Source organism: Panthera tigris, chromosome F2 (genome assembly GCF_018350195.1).
Source record: "Panthera tigris isolate Pti1 chromosome F2, P.tigris_Pti1_mat1.1, whole genome shotgun sequence".
Taxonomy (NCBI): domain Eukaryota; kingdom Metazoa; phylum Chordata; class Mammalia; order Carnivora; family Felidae; genus Panthera; species Panthera tigris.
Window position 1 is genome coordinate 61,824,947 of NC_056676.1, and position 24,792 is coordinate 61,849,738.

Here is a 24,792-nt window from a genome sequence, read left to right on the forward strand (position 1 = left end):
CTTCTTCCTTGATTTTCAGAAAGTCTCTCAGTGAATTTCCTTCAATTCTCTTCTCTGTGTAATGTTCGCAAACCACATGCTTTCCTCCTTCCTGCAGCCTTTGCTCACGCTGTTACCCTAGATGGAGCATTCTTCACTTTCCCCTTTATTCTAAGCTCCACCTGAAGCCCTATTTCCTTCCTGAATTTTTGGAGCCCACACCCACCCTTCCTCACAATTGCTGGATCTGTGGTACTCAACATGGTAGCTGGGAGCCACATATGGCTACTTCAATTTAGGTCAATTAAAGTTAAGTTATAAATTCAGTTTCTTAGTCATACTAGCCACATTTCAAGTACTCAATAGCCACATGTGGCTGGTGGCTATTGTACTCAACAGTACAGGTCTAGAGCATTTCCATTTCAGGAAGTTCTATTGGACAGGGCTATTCTAGAGCACTTAATTATGTAGGATTCCAAAGAGCATTATATCACAAATACCCTTGTACTGTTCTTTCGTTGTAGGGTCAAGAATACTAGGGAATAACAAGGAAGAGCCTGTCTTCTTCATTCTCAGTCCTAGCAGTGCTGGCACAGTAAGTACAGCTGCTGACTTGGGTAATGACCATGACGATTTTCTCAGAACACTAAAACGCAAAGAACTATTAATGATTGAAGCAATGGTATAACAAGGGTATCATGGGACAACCTGCCGGTAGTGGTAGGTAGGGATTCTTCTAATCCCACAAAAACAGAGGCATCCTATACAATGTCCTCCTTATGTACTCACAAAGAACCCATCTATAATATTAGCAATGAGTCTTCAATAAGATAAATAGTCTGATTAAATGAAGTCATCAAAAGAACTCAAGTGCATAGCTATATATAGAAGCTTCCATACCATCCTCTAGACTTGTTCACAGACAATGAAAAACTGTCTTAAGATACTGGTACACTTTTGAGTGTGATTCTGGTTGACAAACTGGCCTCTGTCAAAAGCAATTTAATGGAAGTGATAAAGCTATATATTCTACACAATGGCCTCTCTCATCTCTCTGCCTTGGGATGACTGCAGAATTTTAGCAAAAATTCAGTGTTTGACTTAATGGAATAGGCTTATGAAATACATATTTCAGCCTTATGCTAATCTCTGGCAAGAATGTCTTCTTAGATATGGATCCACTTCCTATCTTTTATTCAGATCTGTGCTAATAATCACTTGGCAAAAATCTCTTCTAATCCGCATAGCAACCCTGTGACCGAGGTATCTTTGTTCTGATTTTACAGCACAGAAAACTTGCTTTCAGAAAGGATATGTCATTTGCCTAAAGTTAAATAGATAGCGAGGGACAGAGCTGGGATAACAACTCAGATTTTTCGACTATAAATGTTGTGCTTTGAGTCACTCTGTGACAGTTCACCAGGGCATCGACAGAGGTGATGCTGTGGTTGGAGGGCATGGCAGGGTGGCACCGTTTTGTGATCGCTCTCCTCAGCACAGCTTCTTGTCCCTCCCAAGGTCTCTTCTGATGTTCATTTGAACAAAACACCTGAAGACACTCAGGAGATGCACAAAAGCTGACAGGCGGCTCAGTGAAGGAAGCACACCCAGGGCACTTGGAGTTTGCCCCTCGTGCTCTCTTATTTGACGTACAACAAAACCTGTTGTGAGTAAAAGGCAGGAACTCTTGGTGGTCAAGCCAATGCACCACCCGCATGGCATCCTTGACACATATTTGGACGACTTCTCAATTTTACTGTTCGGTGCACATCCCACATGAGACCTTCATACTCAGATATCTAACTGCTTTCTTCAATGTTTCAAAGGACCTCAAATATAACGTGTTACACACTGACCTCTTCATTCCTATCAAGACTCTGCCTCCCACTCCCCCATCCAGGTTCCTCTCGAGCACAGGCTGGCCCAGTCTGTAGCAGCTCGGACCAGGAATCCTGACTCACCCTCGGTTCTCCCTCTCCTGGCCACATCCAACCCATCCCACACCCTGCGAATCCTACCAGCAGACAGACCTGTCCCCTTTCAGCTCAGGGGCCACCACCCAGTTCTGGTGATCACCTGTCCTCACCTGGATTTCTGCAAGAGTCCCTGGCGGGACTCCCTGGTTCCAGCTCTGCTGTCATCCGACCCATTCTTCTAGTCAGCTGCCATTTTTTTAAAATGTAACTATGATCTCATCACTTCTGTGCTTAAAATCCTTTAATGGCCTCTCACTGCACTTCTTGAGATGCTAATTCCAAATCCTTAAGGTGGCTCCAAGGCCCTATGGATCTGTCCCTTGCTGTGTCCAGGCTACAGAACTCTCTTCAGAGCTCTGCGATCCTACTTGTGGTCTTTGTTCAGTTCTTAGGTAATGCTAAACTCTTCTGTGCCTCAGAGCTTAGCATATGCTTTTCCATCTGCCTGCTTGCTCTTCCTCTGCTTTCACCTAGGCACCCTCACTTCTCCATCTTGTTACTACTCAAATGTCACTGTTATCCCATGGTCCAACTTAGAGCCTCTCCTTGCATTTTATATTTTTCCTTCACTGCCCTTAACACAATTTTGCACATATCTCCTTTCCTGTGGCTAGAACTCTAGAAAAGGGTATGCTAGCTGAACAATTCTGTAGGGGCAGTGCAGTACAGACCCTCCAGTTAGCTCCCTGACATTAGATAATGGTGACTGTTCTTCCCAGTCTCATGCAATACATACACAGAGTTACAGCAACAAACCCAGCTGGTGTCTCAGACCATGGGCTTTGGAGAAAGCTGGGGCTCAAATCCTCACTCCATCACTTCTCAGACTGGGTGACCTGGTTCAAAAGTCACTTCGATCTTCTGTGCATCAGTTTTTTTGGTCTGCTGAATAGGGACCCCAACAGCTCCCAAAACGACAATGCAGAGTGCCTGGGACAGTGTTGATGAGCAGACAGCACACACTAAATGACAGCGATTACCTCTGTTGTGGCTGTTCACCTTGGCCTCATATGGGACTAAGTACCCTGGGTTTCAGAACCAATTCTGTTAAGACTTGGATAAAAGTCTAAGTTTTGGGAATAATCACAGGACTGAAGACTCCTTGAAGGCAGGAGCTATCTGGGGCTTAGCAGGTATCTATAATGTAATAAAAGCTCAATAAACGCTTATCCAAATACTCCATAAACTGCCCTGATAGGGTCTGGGGGGGCTCCAATCCTACCTTTAGAGATGCCCATCACCTTATCCTCTCCACTGGGGCAGTGTTGGGGGCAGGGGGCGTTTCAGCCAGAGTCAACATGCTCAACATCCATATCAAGGGACCAGGATATCAATTCTTTTTCAACCTTTTCTTTCTAAGCCCAGGGCTTGAATCGGATAGGTTCCCTGGAGTCTAAGTAATAATTATTTCAATTATCTTTACTGTCACAGCACTTAGAAGCTACCAGGAGCTATTTTAAGGATGAGGAAACTCAAGTACTGGCAGTTCCTAACCCCAGTGCCGGGTTAACCCAGGGGACCAATTGACTCCCAGTACAACTGTTTCTCACTGCAGAAACTGCCAAGCCATCATAATTTTAGCTCATATTATGACGCAGAGAAGAAAACAAAAGGATGATTTATTTGGAAATTAAAATTGTGCCTATTTTATGGACTCTGTAAGCTGTTGGAAACTCAATTTTCGAGCCCTTTGAACTCAGCGTTGCCTCCAGATTATTTAAGGCAACCAGACAGCCACCACCACTACCACCAAAACAGAGGAGTTAAAAGCCTGCTTGAATCACAGGACAGACAATGGCAGTGCATGTGAGGGACCCAGTGTTGTAGCACAAGACCTGAGCTACTCTTCGCATCCACAGGGATTTTGCCGCAGCGTGGGTGATTAAGGACTTCACATCTGTGGCTGTGCGCCCACCAGAAAGTCTAAATCAAAGTTTCCTCGTGTCAGGTGCGTATCGGCACCCATTTCCACCCTTTCAATAAAGCAGAGAATTGCTTCCACTGCCCTTGTTTTTTTCCTGAAGAGAATTCAAGATAACACTTACAGCTCTCAGTCTGTGTTCTGGAAAAGAGGGTAGAAGGTCTTAGCACCAGTGTGCCAGCCTTCTGGAAATGGAACATAATTTGCTCATGCCAAAAAGATTTTGGTGAGGCTTTGGCAGCTAGCCTATTTGTGTCAAGGATTACACTGCTTATCACTGAGTCCCAATACCTAGCCTGATGTGCAGTACATACTCAAAAGTTGATGAATGGGTGAATAAGTATGTTTATTCCATTTCAACGGGTGCTTTTACAGTGTTAGATACATAGACCATACTCAGTAAGAAATCCTTTAAAAAATATGAAGGGAAAGATTAGGTAGCATTTAAACGTTGTACCCACCAATTAGCATTTTGGAAAGGCAAATAAAGACACACAAATGGTTCAAATATGACCCTGGTACTTTCTTAGAGTCTGAAGGGATTGTGGTAGTGGGTATCCCTCACTTCTCTGCTCTAGCATACATAGGTGCATGTGTCTAAACCGACACCCTCAAATACATATCCCGATGTGCACCTAGATAACGTCTACACAGGAAAACAACCGTTCACACATTTGTTAGTCATGGCTTTGTTTACGCAGTGCTTCTACAGGGAGGAAGGAGTAAAACACTCGTGAGCCTTTTAAACTGCTGAAAGAGACATTTTTCAGTGCATTGCGTGAACAAATGTGATGAGTCCAAGTCCCTACTAAGAAATTCAAGCCTGGAGAACTGGATAAATAAATATAAATGAATTCATTTGACTGAGTGACATTTTCATTTAATTAAAGCAGAAAATCAGCTCCAAAACGAATGATTATCCCAGACAAAGAAGCAGAAACTGGTCCTTAATTAATAAATTTCTAATAGTTCTTCTGTGGACTGAGTAGTCTTTAGGGGAGAAGTACACTGGGGAGAAAAAAGAGGGAACTAGAGAGGGATAAGCCAGAAGACAATGCATATTTAAACTTTTAGAAATAGAAAATTAGAGACCATTTATTTATGCTTTCACACATGCCAAATCCTGCTAGACCAAAAGTATTACAGTCAAACTCTCTGTGTAACAAAACAAATATTCAAGTCTCAGGAAAGGATCAATTTAAAAAAAAACAACAAACAAATCCAGGTCAATGAAATTTGTTCTGTTATTATGTCATCTCTTCCTCCTTTCCATGGCATGATCAAATGACAAAAGAAAAACCAAGTTTCATGATACTTAGAAGGATAATAGCTACATGTGTAGTTTACAGTAAGCATGAACCATGACAACCAACCAATGGGATAGAAATGGGACAAACCAAAACATATACTACAGTGCTTCTCACGTATTTTCAGAACCCCCCACACTGCCTTCATCAATGCTTCGTGTTTAATAGTTTTTAGTGCTAAACATCTGTGCTGTTTCTCCGACATAACATGGAAAGCGGGAGACTTCAGATGGATATATCAAAGCCACACCACCTCTTACATAGCAGACACTTGAAACCTTTGAGGTCACTGTTAATAATTTTCTGTGCATTCATTTATTTTGAATCAATTTCCATTAAATCAATTAAAACGCCAGCTGGCAAAATTTCATGTCATTGATCCAACAAGGTTCAGATTACTTGGGGGTATGTGGGGGCATCAGGAAATGCTAGGCTGGCATCTCTGCTTCATTATGTCATCAAATAGGGAGACAAATTTCTTATTGTCACAATATCTTGGGTATGCAGGAGGGGCTTAGCAAAAACACACACCTACCATTCCTAGCAGCCCAGAATAATGGGAAATGGAGGATGGAGAGTGAAAACTATGTGTGATAAGCAAGGCATTAAGTGAAACCTTTCATGTGAATAGTCTCAAGCAGTAATTTTTAAAAGTACACTGGTGTCAAGAGGTTTTTTGTAAAAGAAAAAATGTATCTTTGGAAGAACTGAGACTTAACAGCAGGCAGGTAGGGCAGCAAGAAAGAGCACTGGTTTTGGAAATGACTAGTTATCTCTCCCCCTGTGATGGTTAATTTTATGTGTCAACTTGACCAGGCCAGGGGGTACCCATATATTTGGTCAAACATTATTCTGAGTGTGTCTGGGATGGTGTCTTTGGATGAGATTAACATTTGAATAGGTAGAAGTAAAGCAGTTTGCTGTCTCCAATGTGGGTGGGCCTCATCCAATCAGTTGAATGTCTGAAAAGAACAACAAGGCTGATCCTCCCTCAAGTTAAAGGGGATCCTTTCTGCCCATTTTGAGTTAGGGCATGGGTTTTTCCCTGTCTTCGGGCTCTAACTGAAACACTGGCTCTTCTTGGATTTTTAGACTGCTGGTTTTTAAACTAGAATACCACTGGCTCTCCTATGACAACAAGACCCTGGGACTTCTCAGCCTCCACAACTATGAGAGCCAATTCCTTATAGTAAGCCTCTCTCTCCTCATATATGACTAAAATATTAAACATCTATCTCCTAATGGCTCTGTTTCTCTGGAGAACCCTGACTAATATGTGCACTTTTAAATTGTGACCTTGAACAGGCACTGCAGCTCTCTGGGCCAAGTCTCTTTATCTATAGAATGGGGTTCACGATATCCATCTTACAAAATTATTGTGGGGACTAAATATAGAATTCAAAATGCCAAGTGTGCAAATAGGTGCACAATCAATATTAGCTCCAGGCTTCGCTTTTGTGATAAATTGAAGATTTGGTAACTTGTGCCCTTGTATGGAAATACAGTATCTGATGCTGATGTTAAATAGTAATGATTTTGAAACGGTTGCCAAACTTTATAAAACCTCGACGGTTTCAAATATGGATCCCTGAACTGTTCCTTGTGAGCTGAAGCAGCCACTTTGTTTTCTCTTCTCCCGCCTTCTATTTGTAGAGGAGGTCCTACCAGAACAGCTTTGACAGCGTCATCTTTAACCTGTCTTGCACAGGAAATGGTGGGAGTCTTGGCGTAAAGTACCTTCTTTACTGCCCTGTCGGACTGCCCAAGAGAACCCGTCTCATTTTGCCGCAGGGAAATGGGAGAGATGGGATTTCAGTCCCTGTCTCTTGGGAAGGATGGAGGGTGGGCCAGTTTCTTAGACCTTGAGGACATCACCTGCAAGGTTAGGTGGCTATGTAGGACGGGATCCACTCCATTGTGGGCTTTACTATGAGATGTTCTCATTTACCCCAAGAGCTGAAGACTTTCTCTGAGTTTACCTGGTCATTAAGCCCAAACGAGCTTTACTCATGCTGTGCCTGGTACACTCTACATCTGGAATCTGCAATGTGTTGGGTAATGGCCCTTAAGCTTTCATCTGCATAAACATCATGTGGGGGTAAAGCTGTGGAAAACCATACTGATGCCTGGACTGGAGAGCCTAATTCCACAAGCTCTGGAGGAAGGTCCAAGAATCTAGAGTTGTGAAGAAGCATGAAGAAAAGTCTGCTGCAGGGAACATGGATTTGGGGGAGGAGAATGTGGTGCAGAGAAGTGAGGGATGATCCTTTACAACCGTCTTCTTTACTGTTCCTCGATCTATCACCACGGGTTGTCTGGTCTCTTGAGTTGACTTCTCTCCACTCTCTCTTGCCACCACCCTCCTTCAGGCTGCCATCATCTCCTGCACAGATTAATGCAAGAGCTGCCTCACAGGAGTCCTGCCTCCAGTCTTGTCCCTCTTCAGGGCATGTGCTCATCTTTTGTTATATACAAAGCTCATCAGGATGGTCTCTGGTTCAAACCTTTTAGTGGCCCGCCACTGTCTCTAAATTACTTAGGAGAGCAAATACAGAGCGTGTTCACTTCACCCCGGCCCCTCTTAGTCTTGCCTCTCACCACCAGCTCCCCTCCCTCTCATGCTCTCCACCTTCTAACCAAATGAGCCTTCTGTCCAGCCTTCCACGTGTTTCTGGGATGCACCAAGCTTCCTCTTCAATGTTGGCAACAGAACAGGCTGTTGCCTCCAACTGGGACATTTTTTCTTTCCATAGTCTCAAAGCCGACCTGCCCTACTCCCCTGCTACATCTCCTGAGGGAGATTTTCCTGACCACTCAGAGTCAAGGAGGTCCCGGCTGCTTACAGCTCCCAAAGCATAAATAACATCCCCTTTTGGATCATTCACCATGCTACAAAAGATAATTTGTTTGGAAGTGTCTTCTCCATTGAAATGTAAAATCTGTACATCTGAGAACTATGTCTCTCTTGCTTACTGAATTTCACCAACACCCAGTAAAGTTCAGGCACTCAGTAAATACAGATTTTTTTTTTTTTAAGTAAATATAAGTGTTACACCATGGTATGTCTCTCTGAGACTCATTTTGGCCATTTTATATATTTGTTTGATGACTAAATAGAAAATTAACACGCCCTAACTAAATAGCTGACTCAGTTCAGAGGTCACTGCCTCTTGTAATCTTTCCTAACATATTCTTTCTGGTTTGGATGCACTTCCTACACGATCCTTGAATTCTATGTTTACAACTCTGTTGTGTCTCTTTCACTTGACTTCCACATCAAGGATTATTGTATCCATCCCTGTATCCCTAACACACAGCATGGAGTGCTGGGTTCATGATATACACTGAATGAATCGCTGTGTAATTGCTACTACATAAAGGGATGAAAAAAGGGATACTAATAATGAAGGGGTTATTTCAGAGAAGCAGAGAAGATTTTGACACGTGGCTGGAGCACAAGGTTGGAGCAATCACAGTGTAGCCTACATGTGATGACTCCTGGAGATGGCAGGCAGAAACATGGATGCAATGAGAATCTTGAATATCTAAGCTCTGTAGAGTTTTGCTCTAGGCACTGAGAATTGGTGGTCCCAAAGAAAAGGCCATAGGAAAGCAGGCAATATATATTATTAGGGACAGAAATTCTAAAACATGCAGATGGTATATTTATCTGTTTCCTCTTGGAGAAGCCAAGGCAGCTCAGGGCATCCCTGAAATTGGCTTTGATTTTCTCTCCTCAGGTCCACATGCCATTGTCCTACTACAGCTGCCTTTTAAATGAAGCCCATAGGAGATTCGAACACCACAGAACCCAAATCTCAGGATTTAGCCTTCCCCTCAAGAAAGGAATCCAATGTTAGTTGTGGAAAACAAATGCCAATACAGTATCAGTAGTTCAAGATCCTTCAAATGCACAGTCAAACCACAAGGTGAAATAACAATGCAATCCCATGGCTATCTTGAATTGCTCAAACAAAAAACATCAAATGTATCTTTAACTTCACCCAGGACATTTATTTTTTATTTATTTATTTTTTAAAATTTTTTTAACGTTTATTTTTGAGACAGAGAGAGACAGAGCATGAACGGGGGAGGGTCAGAAAGAGAGGGAGACACAGAATCCGAAACAGGCTCCAGGCTCTGAGCTGTCAGCACAGAGCTCGACGCGGGGCTTGAACTAACTGACCACGAGATCATGACCTGAGCCGAAGTCGGCCGCTTAACCGACTGAGCCACCCAGGTGCCCCTTCACCCAGGACATTTAAATGTCAATAGCAAAGAAGTCAATAGCAAAGAATTTTTAAGTTAGTGATTTCTGCAGAGGCAGACATAAATATTTGGAGTTTTGGGGGTTCCCTAATGGTTACTTTTCAGAATGCGAAAATGCCATAAAAAATGGAGTCATGCAGAAGTAGTGACAAATAATTCCTCATAGAACATGTCCAAATTAAATAATTACACTGGTTAGAGGGACCATCAATGCAGTCAGAACAGATATTTTTCTTTCTTTCTTAAAAAATTTTTTCTTAATGTTTATTTGTTTTTCACACACACACACACACACACACACACACACACACACACACACACACGCACAGCATGGGCGGGAGAAGGGCAGAGAGAGAGGAAGACACAGAATCCAAAGCAGCCTCCAGGCTCTGAGCTGTCAGCATGGAGCCCGACACAGGACTCAAACTCATGAACTGTGAGATCATGACCTGAGCTGAAGTCGAATGCTTAACCAACTGAGCCACCCAGGCGCCCCCAGATATTTTTCTACCATGAAGAATGGAACAGATAAGAAGGGTCCATTTGAAGCCTCACTTCAAACACCAGCCATAATGGAGTCCCATGATGAAAATGAAACAGGGGTGGATGCTAACTAGAGTGTACACATCACAATGCTAACCCCTACTGACACACTGATGTGTGAGCTCAACAATCCCCCAAAGAAGTCTATGTTTAGGCCTTTAAATATAAAGCTGTAACAGAGAGAATTTCTCTGAAAGCTCAAATACTTGATAAAATTAGAACTATTCCTGGCCATACAATTTGTATAACAGGGTATGGGGATTCTGAAATGTGTTGGGGGAAAAGCTCAAGAAGGTAGCAGATTGAGGAAATGCTATCTTGGAGGCAACTTAGAAGTGACATGTGGTTGGCAGGTCCTAATCAAATAACACTGGATGAGCAAGTGGTAATGAAAGACCCCAATTATAGAAGAATAATCTCCATGAAGTCTTAGAAGATTCCTGATCCAACATTCTCATCTACCGTGGGCCACTGGGCAATTCCTGGGTCTTAGGAGAAAAGGCTCAACTTATAGTTGCTTGATAGTATCTCTCACATTTAAAATTGAAAATAGTGGGCCAAAAGACTCAAGGAAGGAGTGGCTTATATATTTAAGAGCCCCTTGAAAAAGGTATATTTAAGAGCCATTGCCATCAAGTTTACTAGTCAAAATAATACAAAAAGATCACAAAGGAATAAAAGAGATTTTGCGCAATTTTGCTCGTGGAAGATTCAAAATAGCTTTGTAGCTACTATTTTTTTTTATTATGAATCTGTAAAAAATTGACATTGTATTTACTTCTTTGAGAAGATTAAGTTGAGAATAGTAAATAAGAGAAAAGTAGAACAATTAATTTTAAATGAGTAAATATATGCAGAGGATCCACTCTCTGCTAAGTACCATGCTAGGCGGTAGGAGAGCAAAGGGAAATCAGAAGACCATGAAGTTGTCCATGTTCTATAGGGGAGATGGAGAGATCTCATGCTACCTTGCCTTTGTATAGGCTCCTCCTCTGCCTCATGCCAGCCCTTGGCCATCTACCAAAACTTGTATCTTGCAAGATCTACTTCATGTATTATACCTTTGGCATGTTTTCCTTTACCCCACCTATTCCCAGGTGAGGCTAGGTTCCAGTTCCGTGGCATTACTACACATCTATGCATTTCTATAGGGGCATATACATCCTATCCTCATTGCTAGACTGAGTGTTCCTTTCTAACCCCAGTACCACAGAAACTGGTCCTCACTGGATGGAAGTACAAATGGATACTAAATGGATACTATGCAATAAAGACATTATTAGTATGAACAAAGTGCTTAGTAATGAAGAAGAGAGAATGATTGGTTCTGCCTGACAAATGAGGTAAGTCTTCTCAGAAGAGGTTGTATCTCATCAAGACTAGGTCCTTTCATGAGTTTTATTATACCATATTCATAACAACTCTGAAATAGGTCCTATTCCCATTTTTATAACTGAATATTCTTAATCTCTGACAAGTAACTTGCCCAAAGTTAATGCATCTATGAAATGCCCAGAATGGCTTTCTATGGAACGCTAAAAAGTTTAGATTTTATTCTATAGGCATTTGGGAGCCATCAAATGTTTTAAGGAGGGATATAATGTCATCAGAAATATATTACAATTAAGTCTGGCAATAGAAGCAGGAAGTTAATTAAAGGAGAACAAATGGGGCAGAGCAGAGACTAAAGATCAAGTAGCTAGTAGGTTATTCTTACGGCCTGGGAAGGAGCTAAAGAGGAATGGTTTAACACAGTGGCCAGCAGGGTCATGGGGTATGGAATGACTGGAAACCCATTTAACAGGCAGGAGTCAGAAGGTTTGGTCACTGATTATACGTGCATGGTGAGGGAAAAGGTGTAATCACAGGTCAGGTGACTCTGAACCTTCTACGATAGGTGATGGAATGAATAATGGCATTATTAAGCTTGAGAAGCAGCACAAGGGTTAAAATAGGCTGGGGAGATGGTCAGAAAGACAATGGAGTCTATTTTGGACATTTTAAATTTGAGATGTCAGTAGAATATTCAGAGTTCACCTTTTAGGGAGATTAAAGATCTGAAGTTTCATAGAGGTCTAAGATGTATTTGAGAGTCACTATGGAGCAAGGGATGGTTAAAAACAATGGCAGTGGACAACATTCTCCAGACAGCATGAATGATGAGAAGAGCTAAGAGGGTCTATTCTCCAGGCGGCATCAACATTCTGGAGTGATACAGGAAGGTGGCTTGCTATCAACCAGAGAAGGAGCCATTAGAAAAAGAAGAGAACCAAGGGAGTCATTATCACGCTCATGCAGACAGATGAGCACCAGGGAGTCAAGGCTCAATGTTGTACAATAATAAGGAAGAAAAGCTGAGTATGAAGACAACGGAATGTGAACACAGATTTGTAACACCAGTGGCACAACTAAATAAAAGACATGGAGAAGACTGGAAACCCAAATAGTATAATTTGGAAGACCCTAGGAAAGGCCATCAGACATACCTTACATATGCATAAAAGGAAATCTGATTGGCTCAAGTTTTCTTTCCCAGAAGCTGGAAATATTGCTATAATTATGTTCCTCAGAACAAAGACAAAGAAAGCATTTCTTAATGACAATTGAGATGCTAAGAAAAATTTAGTCAAATGAAGCAGTGAACTGTACACATATTTGACCTTGACTTACTTTGAGACAATTTACTAGAAACTCTCAGGAAAACAGAGGCCTCTTACGATGGTGGTAACTCAAGGTAGGGCATTAGGTAAGACTTATACAAAGATGGAATGATTTTCAGAAAGCTTGTAACATTTTTGTATGTATTAAAGCCAGTCTCTAAGACTATTTTTCTTCTTTTATTACCTTAAGAATACTGGCCTGGCAGTTTCTTATGAAATTAGTCATATAATTACAATATGACCCAGCAATGCCATTTCTAGATACTTATTCAATGAAATGAAAACTCGTGTTTATACAAAAACCTGTACATGTATGCTTGTAATAGTTTTATGAGTATTTACAAAACTGGAAGCCCAGATGTCCCTCACCTGGAGAATGTGGTATATACAACTGTGGGCTATCCATCCAATGGAATACTAGGCACTTAAAATGAATGAATGGAAGCACACCATAGCTTTGATAAGTCTCAGTGAATTATAGTATGTGAAAGAAGTCCGACTCTACGATTCCATTTATGACATTCTGGAAAAGGCAGAACTAAAGAGACAGAAAGCAAAGCACTGGTTGCCAGAGGCTGGGGGTAATGAGAACTTTTATTTTATATCTTGATTGTGGTGGTGGTTATACAACTATATGCATTTGTCAAAAGCTGCAGAGCTATATACTAAAAATGGTGAATTTTACTGTATGTAAATTATACTTTAATTAAAAACAGTAAGAAAAAAAGAATACTGGTCTGGGAATTAGAACAGGGATCTAGTTTCAGTTATGCCACTAACCAGCTGTGTAACCACGAACTATGCTCTAATCCTCTTTGGGTCTTGGAGCCCAAAACTGTAAAATGAGATTGAAAAATTTTTCTCAAAGAGTCTATTGCTATGTTCTACAAAGACTTCCTTCTTTAAGCAATGTGGTGGACCAGATGGCCTATTTCAGATCAGATGGCCTACTTCAGTTGAAGTATCACTGCGGGGGTGACTGGACTAAAATACCCAATCTGTACACATGGTTCTGAAAAGTCTTCTTGGATTAGAAAGTAGTGTTTCTAATTTATGTCGTTCCAAAAGATGAAGCTCTAGGAAAGTCCTCTGGTCATGCAATTCTTAACTAAAATTTAACACATATATTTGGACAATGTGGAAAAAGTCCTTTGGGAAATGCTAATGTTTAATGAGCTATAAGTGGCCCTGGTAAACAATCATGGTCTTCTTTTTTTCACTTTGTAGGCACTAGTTATAAAGGCATTTGAAGATGGTGGCATTTACTGTCTTCATCTGCTTTATCCTCCAGTCTGGATACTGGTTTCTACTGCCCGAAGTTACTCAACCCTCATCGTTGTGGTTACATTTTTACACTATTCAAGTATTTGTAGCCAAGGAAGACATTGAAAAGTGTTCCTGAGATTGAGGGAAGTATTTACAACTCAAAAGGGAAGACACTAAGAATAAATCATAATCTTGATAATGATGTTAAAAGTTTACATTTTTATTTTTTTTTTTTTTTTATTTTTTTTTTTAAATTTTTTTTTTCAACGTTTTTTATTTATTTTTGGGACAGAGAGAGACAGAGCATGAACGGGGGAGGGGCAGAGAGAGAGGGAGACACAGAATCGGAAACAGGCTCCAGGCTCCGAGCCATCAGCCCAGAGCCTGACGCGGGGCTCGAACTCACGGACTGCGAGATCGTGACCTGGCTGAAGTCGGACGCTTAACCGACTGCGCCACCCAGGCGCCCCAAAAGTTTACATTTTTAACCCTGAAGAGCAGGAACCCACAATCTATGGCCCACCAACTATGTCTGTAATAATAAAGTTTTATTGGTATACTGCTATGCTCAATTCATTTAAGATTATCTGTGGTTGTTTTCACATGATGTAGTAGTTGTAATCGATACTGTATAGCCCTTAAAGACTAAAATGTTTACATGTGGCCCTTTTCAGGAAGAAAAAACAATGTCTGCCAACCCATTTTCATAGAATATGTCATGAACTACGCTATATGGTTTCCACATAAAATTTCAGGACTCATCATAGCACCACCATGAAATAGGAGTTCTTATCGCCATTTGACAGATGAGAGGTACTGAAATGTAATGCATAAAAGTTTGCTGTTGACTCAGATAGACCTGTATAGTGCTTTTTTACTAGCTGTCTGACTTTGTCTGTCATGTAAATTCTTCATCCTCCATTTTCCCATATGTAAGTCGGGGCTAACAACAGTACTGTCAGGAGTTGACGTGACAATTAGCGCAGTGATTTGTATACAGTAAAATTTGAAACTCATTAGCCATATGAGAAAGTCAGCTTTCAGTATCCCTGGGGTGTTTTTCTTCCTACAAACACTGTCCATTATTAAAAAGCTAAGGACGCCCCTCATATGCTTGGTTATGAATTAATTTGATACCATGAACTGTTGCTATTACATAAGGAACGTTTCTCCTGTCTCTCATGAATCAAGAAGAGAATAATGATGTTTCCAGCCCAGTACTGCATTTCCCAAGAGATAACTGGAGGTGCCCTGACATGAGTGAGTTTTCTGCAGGAATGAACAAAGTCATAAGCCCACCAGACTGACATCCTGGCCACTCCATGGACAGGACACAGAAGACTAAAAGGCTGTATGGAGGAAGAAACCGCCTAAATGGGACCCAAGGGAACAACATTTAAAGCAGGGCCAAACATTGATTATGTTTCTTGCAAATGTCAGGTAGTTATAGGGCCACTGTGGATAAAAGAAGGAAAATCAGAGGCCAGTATTTCAGCTGAAGAACAGTTCTGGCTTTAGGTGATAAGCGGTTTTAAAAATTTTTGTCACGATTCAATGATGGTGTCTATTAACTGATATATTTACTATGAATCCCACACACGTTTAAAAAATACCTTAGAGTTTGTTTGTATTTGTCTTTGGGTCAGCATCCAGAAGGAGGAGAGTAAGAAAGAAGGAGGGTAGAAACTTCATATTCCCTGTGTTCAGATGACCCACAGTAACCAGCTAGAGCCCTCATAGTCCTTTTGAGACCGTCTTAGTCCTAAAACGGTTACATGGCTCCTGACCAACTGTGTGTATAGAATCAATAGCTTAAGCCAGTTTTAAAACAGCCATCAAAAAGTTGGAAAAGTAGGCTTAATTATCCACTGTTTCCTTTAGAAACATGTTCAGGGATTTCTAAAAGTTATGTAGCATTCTATAATCTTTGTTTGTACTTATCCAGCATATTATTTCTTACTGATTAATATTTGCAGAGATAAAGAATCAAATATTCAATACTGAACCACGTATCATTCTTATGGTGAATTTCCATACAATATATATGTTATGCCAGTCAGATAACTTGGGTGGAATAGTGTTCCAATTTTTATTATAGCCAACATAGACCCCAAATATTTTAAGCCTACCCCAGCTGTCTTTAGAACTTCTATTATCAGTGATTAAAAACAACTTGTCAATTTTTTTTGTTTTGTGTTTTTCAAAAAGAAACCATCATTTCACTAAGGCTATAGATTTTCTAAAGTCTGCCTGGCATGAAATGAGTCTGAACATTAACATGTAAAGGACAAGCAATAAAAAAGGTAATATGAGTGCAGACAAAATATCGAAGAGCTGGAGAACGTGATCTCTCCTAAAAGGAGTGGAATGAGAGAATGCAAAAGGCACAGCTTTTCAAAGCTAAAGAAAGTGACAAGAACTGAATTGAAAAGGCTGAACTTAGCATTACCTTCCCAGAACACAAACATATATTTAGCTTAATAGACTTGAGTAGTATCTCAGGAAAAATCTTATATATTATGCATCTAGGGCAATGAAAGCTGTAGAAAATGATTTTGCAAAGCAAACACACTGCAGGCTGACAGTAGCAGAGGGAAAAAAAAAAGAGTCCAAGGCACATGAGAGGAGTTTAGGTCTCATTTTCTACATATCATCACAGGAGGAAAACAAAAGAGAAGAGGAAGCCTGACGCTGAACAGAACCTGGCAGAACGATACACGTGATTGAAGTTTAAAAATGTGCATGTGTTTTCTGATTATAACCATAATACAGATTCAAACTAGAAAACTTGGAAAATATATTAAAAAAAATAAACAAAATCACCCACGATCCCACCACCTACAGAGAACCATTATCAAAATATTGGCACATTCACTGGCATCCCTTTTTCTGTGTACAATAAAAATATGTTCTTTCTAAGAAATTTGGTTCATATTGTAAATACGAAATTTTTACATGGTCTTCCCCCCCCGCCACTTCCTACTACTTCTTGAGCACTTCCCCATGTTGTCAAATATTTTGTGAAGATTTCATTCTAATGACTGCATTGTATTTTATCTCATGAGTTTCAGCAGACTTACTTGTTTCTTTCCATATTGCTGAAGCTCTAGGCTGTTCATAATTTTTCAGTTTTATAAATAGCACTGGGGATGGACTTTCTTGTAATAAATCTTTGAATCTCTATTTACTTCTTCAAAGAAACCAAAAAGTATATCAGGATGTCAGATTCAGATTTAAATCACTCAGTGTACTTGTACCTATAAATTTACCACTGGATACCTCTGGAGACAAATGCGAATAATGCGTATCAAATAAACACACTGTTTTCGTATCACTCAAAGTCTGTATTCATCCTTGAGGAGCGGTCATCTTCAGGCAGTACATCGCTTTCTCTAGGCAAATGGTCTATTACTGGGTTATAATCTAAATGCAATAACACGAAAGTTGGCTGACCCAGATTTCTCCAATATCAGTATGCATGCAATTACAATATTCTACAGATTGAAAAATACCCCAGGCTCTCAAAAACACATATTCTATCATCCTTTCACAACGATGTATAATGGACATTAAAATAAATAAAGGGTTATAGCCAGTGGACGTTGATAGCAACCAAATCTTATGTAGACACGCAAATTACATACAGCATTAACTTAAAACTTTTCTTCAAATTCTAGCTTTATTTTGTCACTTGAGTCCTCTCCAGTGTTCCCAATATATTGAATTTATTAATGATCCTTATTTAGAATTACATGGTCATAATATCCCAGGCTTAAATTCTCTACAGTCTATTTTTAAAAAGTGATTCTACCGGGGCGCCTGGGTGGCTTAGTCAGTTAAGTGTCTGACTTCGGCTCACGTCGTGATCTTATAGTTCGTGAGTTCGAGCCCCACGTTGGGCTCCGGGCTGACAGCTTAGAGCCTGGAGCTTGCTTTGGATTCTGTGTCTCCCTCTCTCTCTGCCCCTCCCCTGCTCATGCTCTGTCTCTCTCTCTCTGTCTCTCAAAAATAAATAAACATTAAAAATTTTTTAAGTGATTCTATTTTCAGGATGCCAAATAGCATTCTCAAAAATCTCTAAAGAGTGTATGTGTTCATACGTGTATATATACACAGACACATACCTTTAAAATGTTTTCCTCCCATTAGTTAGTGAAAAGCAAAGTAACATGAAACATAACAAAAATCCTACTTGTATCATGATCGTATGAACTATGGAATCACGCAAATTCCAAGGCCCCCTCAGAACTGGTAGTCAGACTAAGAGAGCTTGGGCTGCACTGTACAACTCTAGGGGGTGCAACTGTATCTGTATCTCTAGGTTGTGCAGGGCACATCCCATACAGCTATATGTGATGTCCTTGAAACTAGGTCACGAGATATTTCCATTTGCTCATTATTTGTTTGTGCATCCTTCCCCCAGTGACCTATGAAAAAGAGAAGTTTCCCTATGAAAAGGAGGGAAGTGGCCTTTACATCTATATCCTTTTTTTTTTTTTTTTTTTTAAATAAAAGCAATTCTGCAAAAAAACAATAGTTTCTCTCTGGCTCCCCTTTGTCATGATGGGAATGGTTTCTTTCTTCCCATCTTCCCCTTATATCCACCCACGAGGCAGCAGCGGGGTACCTTGTGTGAGTAACTGTAGGTTTCTGACTTCTTCTCGCACCTTCAGCTGGAGCACCTGTTGTAAGATGTGCTGCCGGAGGTTTTCCTGGGCAATCCCCATTCGCTCAAGCTTTTTGTCAGTGAGTCTCAGCAGGGCTCGCCCTGCAGGGTTTCAAGAAATAAAAGAAAAAGCAAATGAACAATGGCTGGAAAGGATTTCCATCTTCGTTTTGGCTAACCCTGCCATAATAGTAGTTTCCTTCCAAACAGATAATTTAGAAGAGAGGGTCCTCGATTATTCTTACTGACAAGAAGAATTGATAATCCAGATAAAGAAAACACACAAATTTAAAAAAAAGAACCCCAATTTTCATCTAATTTTGGCAATCCTGAACTGAAAACACACTGAGTTAAATAAAATCGCAAAATTTTAACCTGGGTATTTTGGACACAGATTGCAGGTTTCCATAGAAACAACGCACTTCGTCGGGTGATGGGTCCTGCCTGAGGCTGGCCCACAGGAGCCCAGCGGAAGACCTGGATGCTGTATGTGTGGTTATAGAGAAACTCCACCAATGTTTCACCCGGGTTACAATAATGTTTCTGTGAAACATGCATTTAAAGTTCCAGTTTTAATCTGCAGGCAGTCACCTGCAGGCATTGCAGCCCTCGTGCTGGGCTAGAGATCCATCTCCAGCTGGTGGGAGCTAAAGCTTAATCCCAATCTCTGGCCCAAGGCAAGGGCTGCAGCAGCTGATGGGTGAGGGAAGCAGGGTGAGTGAGGGCATCTAAAGATTGCAAAACCAGGAGCCCCCGGGTGGAAGAGCCTGCAGTGTGCAGACACCCGGGGTCCTGGGCAGCCTGGCCTGGTTTCCTTCCAACCCCTCTTTCCCCAGGAGGTCTGCCTGGTCTTCCGCTTCCCAAGCACTCCCTCGTCGTACCTGCACACCTTTCTCATTTCAACTGAGGGAGAGTCAACTACTTGCGATCAATGGTCTATCTTTGGGTGTATTATCATATGCACTTCAGAAAATAAGTTCTCTACCTCCTCAGAGTAGAAACCCCACAGCCACAAGGTGGGGTTCACGGACATTTTCATCAGAGAAATAGGGAAGTGTATGTGGCCTGGGACAAGAGAGACAGGCAAATGGAAAGAACCAGGTAGGAACAATCTATTTCGTTTGCTCTTTTTACCTCCCTTTAGCCCTTGCTAAATGCATCAGGTGGGATGTTAGGTAACATGTTACAGTAACAAATGATCCCCAAATATCAGTGGCTGCAATACGGTTTACTTCCTGTTTAGTGTGCACATCAAATGCAAGTCCGTCCACCTTGAACGTTGATTATTGTAGCAAAGGGAAAAGAGAAGATATTAAAAGGTCTCATAGCATCAACAAAAGGCTCAGCCTAGAGGTCATTTACAAATCATAGGCTGGAACTAATCCCATGAACTTTCCCACCCACACAGGTTCACACATAGCTTCTGGCATGTGCCAGGAAATGGAGAGAAATATTTGATGAGCGGCACTGATAAGAACTACACCAAGACAGACGTGGCTTTGGACCAGTGCCTGGCAAGAAAGTGAGTGCAGTGAGCTGTGGTGTTCTGAAGCTTCAGTAAAATCGACGTGTGGAAGAGGAAGGAGAGGCAAGGGGAAAGGAATCCGAGGTAGCCACACTGAGGCTTGGTAACACCAGGCAGCTCGTGGTGGCCATGAGAAAGGAAACGAAGAGCATACACAGACTCAAGTAGTTCTGGTAGTCTCCTGTGATAGAATAACACCCTCCCCTCCCAAGATGTCCATGTCTTCACCTCTGGGACCCGTGAATTTGTTACCTTATGTGACAAAAGGGACTTTGTAGGTGTGATTGTGGTAAGGGTCTCAAGACGGGAGATTATCTGGCATTAGTAGGTGAGTCCTATCTAATGACACAGGTATTTATAAGTGAAAGAGACAGGAGCATCATAGACAGAGTTGTGACAATGAAAGCAGAAGTCAGAGTGAGGTAGCCGCAAGTCAAGGAATTCATGCTTCTAGAAGCTGTAAAAGACAAGGACATGGATTCTCTCTCATATTCACCATGAGGAAGCATCTCTACCAAAATTGTGATTTTTCCGTAAGACTCATTTTGGACTTCTGAGCTCTAAAACTGGAACACAGTAAACTTGTGTGGCTTTATACCATGAAGTTCGTGGTCATTTGTTAGAGCAACAACTGGTCTTTTGACTGAAATTTAACATATTTTTAAGAAATCAACCAATGGATTCAGATTCCCTTTCCTAATTTCTGGGCAGTGACATACTAAAAGGTAGAGAACTAAGGGGGTGGTAAGCCCAAGTCCCAGGCTTCCAGGACAGCCCTGCCATCAAATGCTCTCCTCACTGTCAGACCTTGGTCCTGAAGTTCCATTAGAAAACTACAGAATGGGATTTGGCAGCCTTTATGTGGATAACCCGCTTCCAAATAAGACCTCCAACTCTCTATACATGTTCTCAACTTACAAATACTGTATAGGAAAAAAAAATTCTCTGAAGTTCAGATGATCTAAATCCTTCTCAACATCTCACGTAGATCACCCATCCTTATTTCTGTTCCTTTCAGCAATTAACTGAGCTGTGGCTTCACAAGCTGTGACATTCAGGAGCCAGCTCCGCTGAGGCAATGGTAACACACACGGGGGTTCGGTCACGGTAAGTCGGCTGGTCTGTCACTAGAGCACAGTGCAGTAAGTCAGAGTGAGGATTTTGTTCCAGTGTGCATGGCTCAGCTTCTCTCTTTGGTGGCCCCCTGAGGACCTGTAGCCTCAGCCTTTCCAGTAATGTACCTGACTGGTCAAAGTGTAGCTAAAAGCCTTATCAGAATGTTATCTCCTACTCAGGTGGGTTTACAGCCTCAGCTCTGAAAACGCAAGTTACAAAATTCCAATAGCTATAAAAATCTGTGCATTGAAGACTTTGTGGTACAAACAATAGTGCCTATCAACACGTCACATGTTAAATACTCAGCTGTTCAAACGGTTTTATCCAAATCCTGAGGAAATAGATGTTATTATTTCCATCTTGTAGGAAGGAAAATTGAGAAGTTGAAAAAAAAAAAAAAAACACAAGAGCTTTTCCGAATTCCTCCTACTATACCTTCGGTTGTGCTTTCTCTTCTTTGGGAGGAAACCAAAAGGCTTAGATCACAAGAAGGGAGATTATGGGGAAATTGTATAGAAGAATTTCCTGATAAAACAACTTCTAAAACAGATCATGATCTGCATGCTGAGGATGTTATGAACAAAATCTGACTCACTGTCTTTCTTGGATGGAAGGTCCACGGTTCTGAAAAATCTGACCAATAATTAGATCATTTTCAGCAGGAAAAGTCCCATTAACTGCCTGTCCCACCACCTACTGTTGACTACAAAATAGTGACCACAAAATAGTATCCAAATAAAAGTGGATCTGCTTCTGATGCTGGTGTCAGGAAAGTGTTAAGTTGTCAATCAACAACCACATTTTATTTCTGCAACGTATATCGTCACTTTTTGTTGCTTAGCATTAATATCCAATTGTTAATTCAACACTTACTGAGCACCCACTATGTCCCTGTCACTTTGTTATTCACTTTGAGTATAATGAACAGGACAGACAGGGTCAATCTTGGTGCCTTCAGAATAGCAAGGCAGGCAGTAAATGATAAATGTTTACACGTATGTGAGAAGTCCTAAGAAAGAACAAATAGGAGATCACAGAACTGGGTGACCTAACTTGGTCCAGGAAGCGGTCTTTGAGTAAAGAATATTTAACCTAGGACTTTGGGAGTGAGTAAGCGTTAGTCAGACCAAGACCATTGGATAAAGCAAAGATTTTTTAAGAAGTCCAGCAACCCTAGGGATGAAAAGGGATACCACTATTTCAGACAGAGAACGTGCAGACAGAGGCGTGCTGTTATGGCTTTTACATTCCCCGCCTTTTCTCCCGAGAGTGTGTTGGGCACCTTGCTCTGCAGTCAGTTGTCTAGACGGGAGAGGAATCGAGAAAAATCAATTCAGTATCAAAAGAGGAACACCAACTAAATGTCCTGATACTCCAAACCGGTTATAAATGGTATTTCATTAATGCAGGCTGCTAGGTTCTTAGAGTTGGAAAAGACTTAAAGCCCTTCACACTGATCATATGCTGACCTTTTACTTCTTTCCTTTATTAAGCATTTATTGAGCACCACTGTATGCCTGACATTATTCTGGGTACTGAGGCTGTGGAGAGGAGCAGTATCTTCTGTCTTCATGGAGCTTACCATTTAGTGTGAGAGGCAGACAATTTACAAATGAACTGACATGCAGGGACCCCTACTGGAAGGATGGCACTTCGTAGTTTGGGTGGAGAGGCAAGACCTCCCTCAAGAGGTGACACTGGAGCATCCAGAAGTGTCAAAGCAATCAGAGGAATGGCAGGAAGGCTAGCGTCACTAGGGCAGAGTAGATGAGAGAAAAATAAGAAATGAGGCCTGAAAGAAGGCAGGTGTCAGATCACACAGGGTCTCCTAGGCCTTGGTGAGGACTTTGGATTTTATTCTGAATATGGGAAATTTTGAGCAAGGGATGACGTGGGTGGGATCTCATGTACTGAATTCCTCTGGTCACGATGTGGAGAACGGACTGGGGGTGTGGGGGGGGGAGGTAAGGAACAGTGGGAAGAGTGAGCACACTGCCATGGTAGTCAAACCATGAGGTGCTGGTGCCTTGGACGAGGGTGGAGGGGAAGAAGTCATAAGTAGTAGAATTCTGAACTGTGACACCTAGAAGCGGGGTGTGAGCAAAAGGCAGACCTCAAAGATGATGCAGGTTTTCAGTGTGAGATGGGAGGGGGGCACCATTTCAGCACAGGAAGTCGAGTCACTACTTGGAGAGAGGTGTGTTAGAGGCAAAGGAAATCATGGTAGTGTCAGTGCTATTTTCTTCTCTTGAAGTCATCTGGGATATAGAGAAGTGATGAAAAGAACAGAATGAAACAAAGGAGGATGATTAGAATACTCTTCCTTCTTCCCTGTAGTGCTTTCAATCCTTCAACATTCTTCTCCGATCCCAAATCTCTGAGCTGACTGGGGCAAGGTGCGCATGAGCACATCCCAGTGGAATTTAGAGAAACACGAGAAACCCATTATGACCCAAGTTCTGTACTGCTTGACCCCCAACAATGGTTTCAGTGCTAAAAATGTTACCTAGGACCCTCTGCAGAAGCTCAAGCCAGGGAATATTCAATGAGAAAGTTCACCCAGCAGAAACGTGGATCTGATGCCCTGCTAACGGGCCCGGAAAATTAGTACTTTGCTGCAATGTAAGCTTTAGCATATACGTGAAAGCTTTATCAAGCGTGGCCCACCACAATGCCAGCTCCATAAGAGTCAGTATCTTTGCCGTCAGCTTCCCTACTGTCACTTACTCCCTATGGCTACATGCAATGCTCAAGAAATATTTATTGAATGAATACATTTAGTTCTACTAAATGAATGTTCTCTTCTTTACTCACATACTGATGATCTCAAGGTCATTAAATTACTATCTTTTCTGATGAAGAGACTTGGCTGGAAACTGACTCCCAGGACGATGTGAAACTGAAAATAGCAGAGGGTGGAGGCTGTATTGTGTTGGTGGTGACCGCAGATGCCAAGTAAAAAGGAATAGGGAACTTGACGCTAAATGAGTACTTTGCTTTCCTGCGGGTTTAAAGAAAAGACAAGTGTCTTGTGCTTCTTTTCAACAGGCACCAAGTGGGACTGTAAGCCTCGATGGGCAGATAGGCAGCAAGAATGGATGACAGGTCATGGACACAGAGAGCAGTGTACTCGTTTCCTATAGTCGCTGTAACAGGCTGCAAACGGGGGAATTTAACACAGCAGAAATGTATTTCCACGTAGCTCTGGAAGCCAGAAGTCCAGCATCCATTTCCCTGGGCTGAAATCAAAGTGTCAGCAGGGTTACACTCCCCTTGGAAGCTGAAAGGGACAATTGGTTCTTGAAACTTCTAGCTTTTGCTGGCTTCCAGCATCCCTTTGCTGGTGGCCATGTCACTCTAATCTGTCTGTATCTTCACATTACGTTCTTCTCCGTGTGTGTCCTTTCACTCTGCTTCTCTCTAGTAAGCATGCTTGTGATTTGATTTAGGGTCCACTAAAATAATCCTGGATAATCTCTTCATGTGAAGACCACATGTTTGGGGACTATTTCTTTATAAGGTAAGCATTTACCAGTTCCAGGGATCAGGACTTCCTACCTCTGG

At 41.6% G+C, this 24,792-nt stretch overlaps 1 protein-coding gene and 1 long non-coding RNA gene across 4 annotated transcripts in view; one reads left to right on the forward strand and one right to left on the reverse strand.

Annotated features, from left to right (window-relative positions):
* SAMD12 (sterile alpha motif domain containing 12) overlaps nt 1-24,792 on the reverse strand; it is a 378,717-nt gene that overhangs the window by 140,905 nt on the left and 213,020 nt on the right. The window contains exon 4 of one of the 2 annotated variants that reach the window (XM_042973076.1): nt 18,549-18,689. In XM_042973076.1, the coding sequence (XP_042829010.1) occupies nt 18,549-18,689 (141 nt within the window). Of the gene's footprint in view, nt 1-18,064; nt 18,690-24,792 lie in introns of those variants that run through there. The other variant, XM_015534604.2, reaches the window with a different exon arrangement.
* LOC102969527 lies at nt 490-14,117 on the forward strand. 2 transcript variants are annotated; one of them, XR_006212909.1, is made up of 4 exons: nt 490-574; nt 3,387-3,903; nt 11,201-11,338; nt 13,883-14,117. It is a non-coding gene; the product is annotated as an uncharacterized LOC102969527 (long non-coding RNA). The 2 variants fall into 2 exon arrangements; XR_006212908.1 differs by lacking the exons at nt 11,201-11,338; nt 13,883-14,117 and having other exon boundaries at nt 3,387-3,956.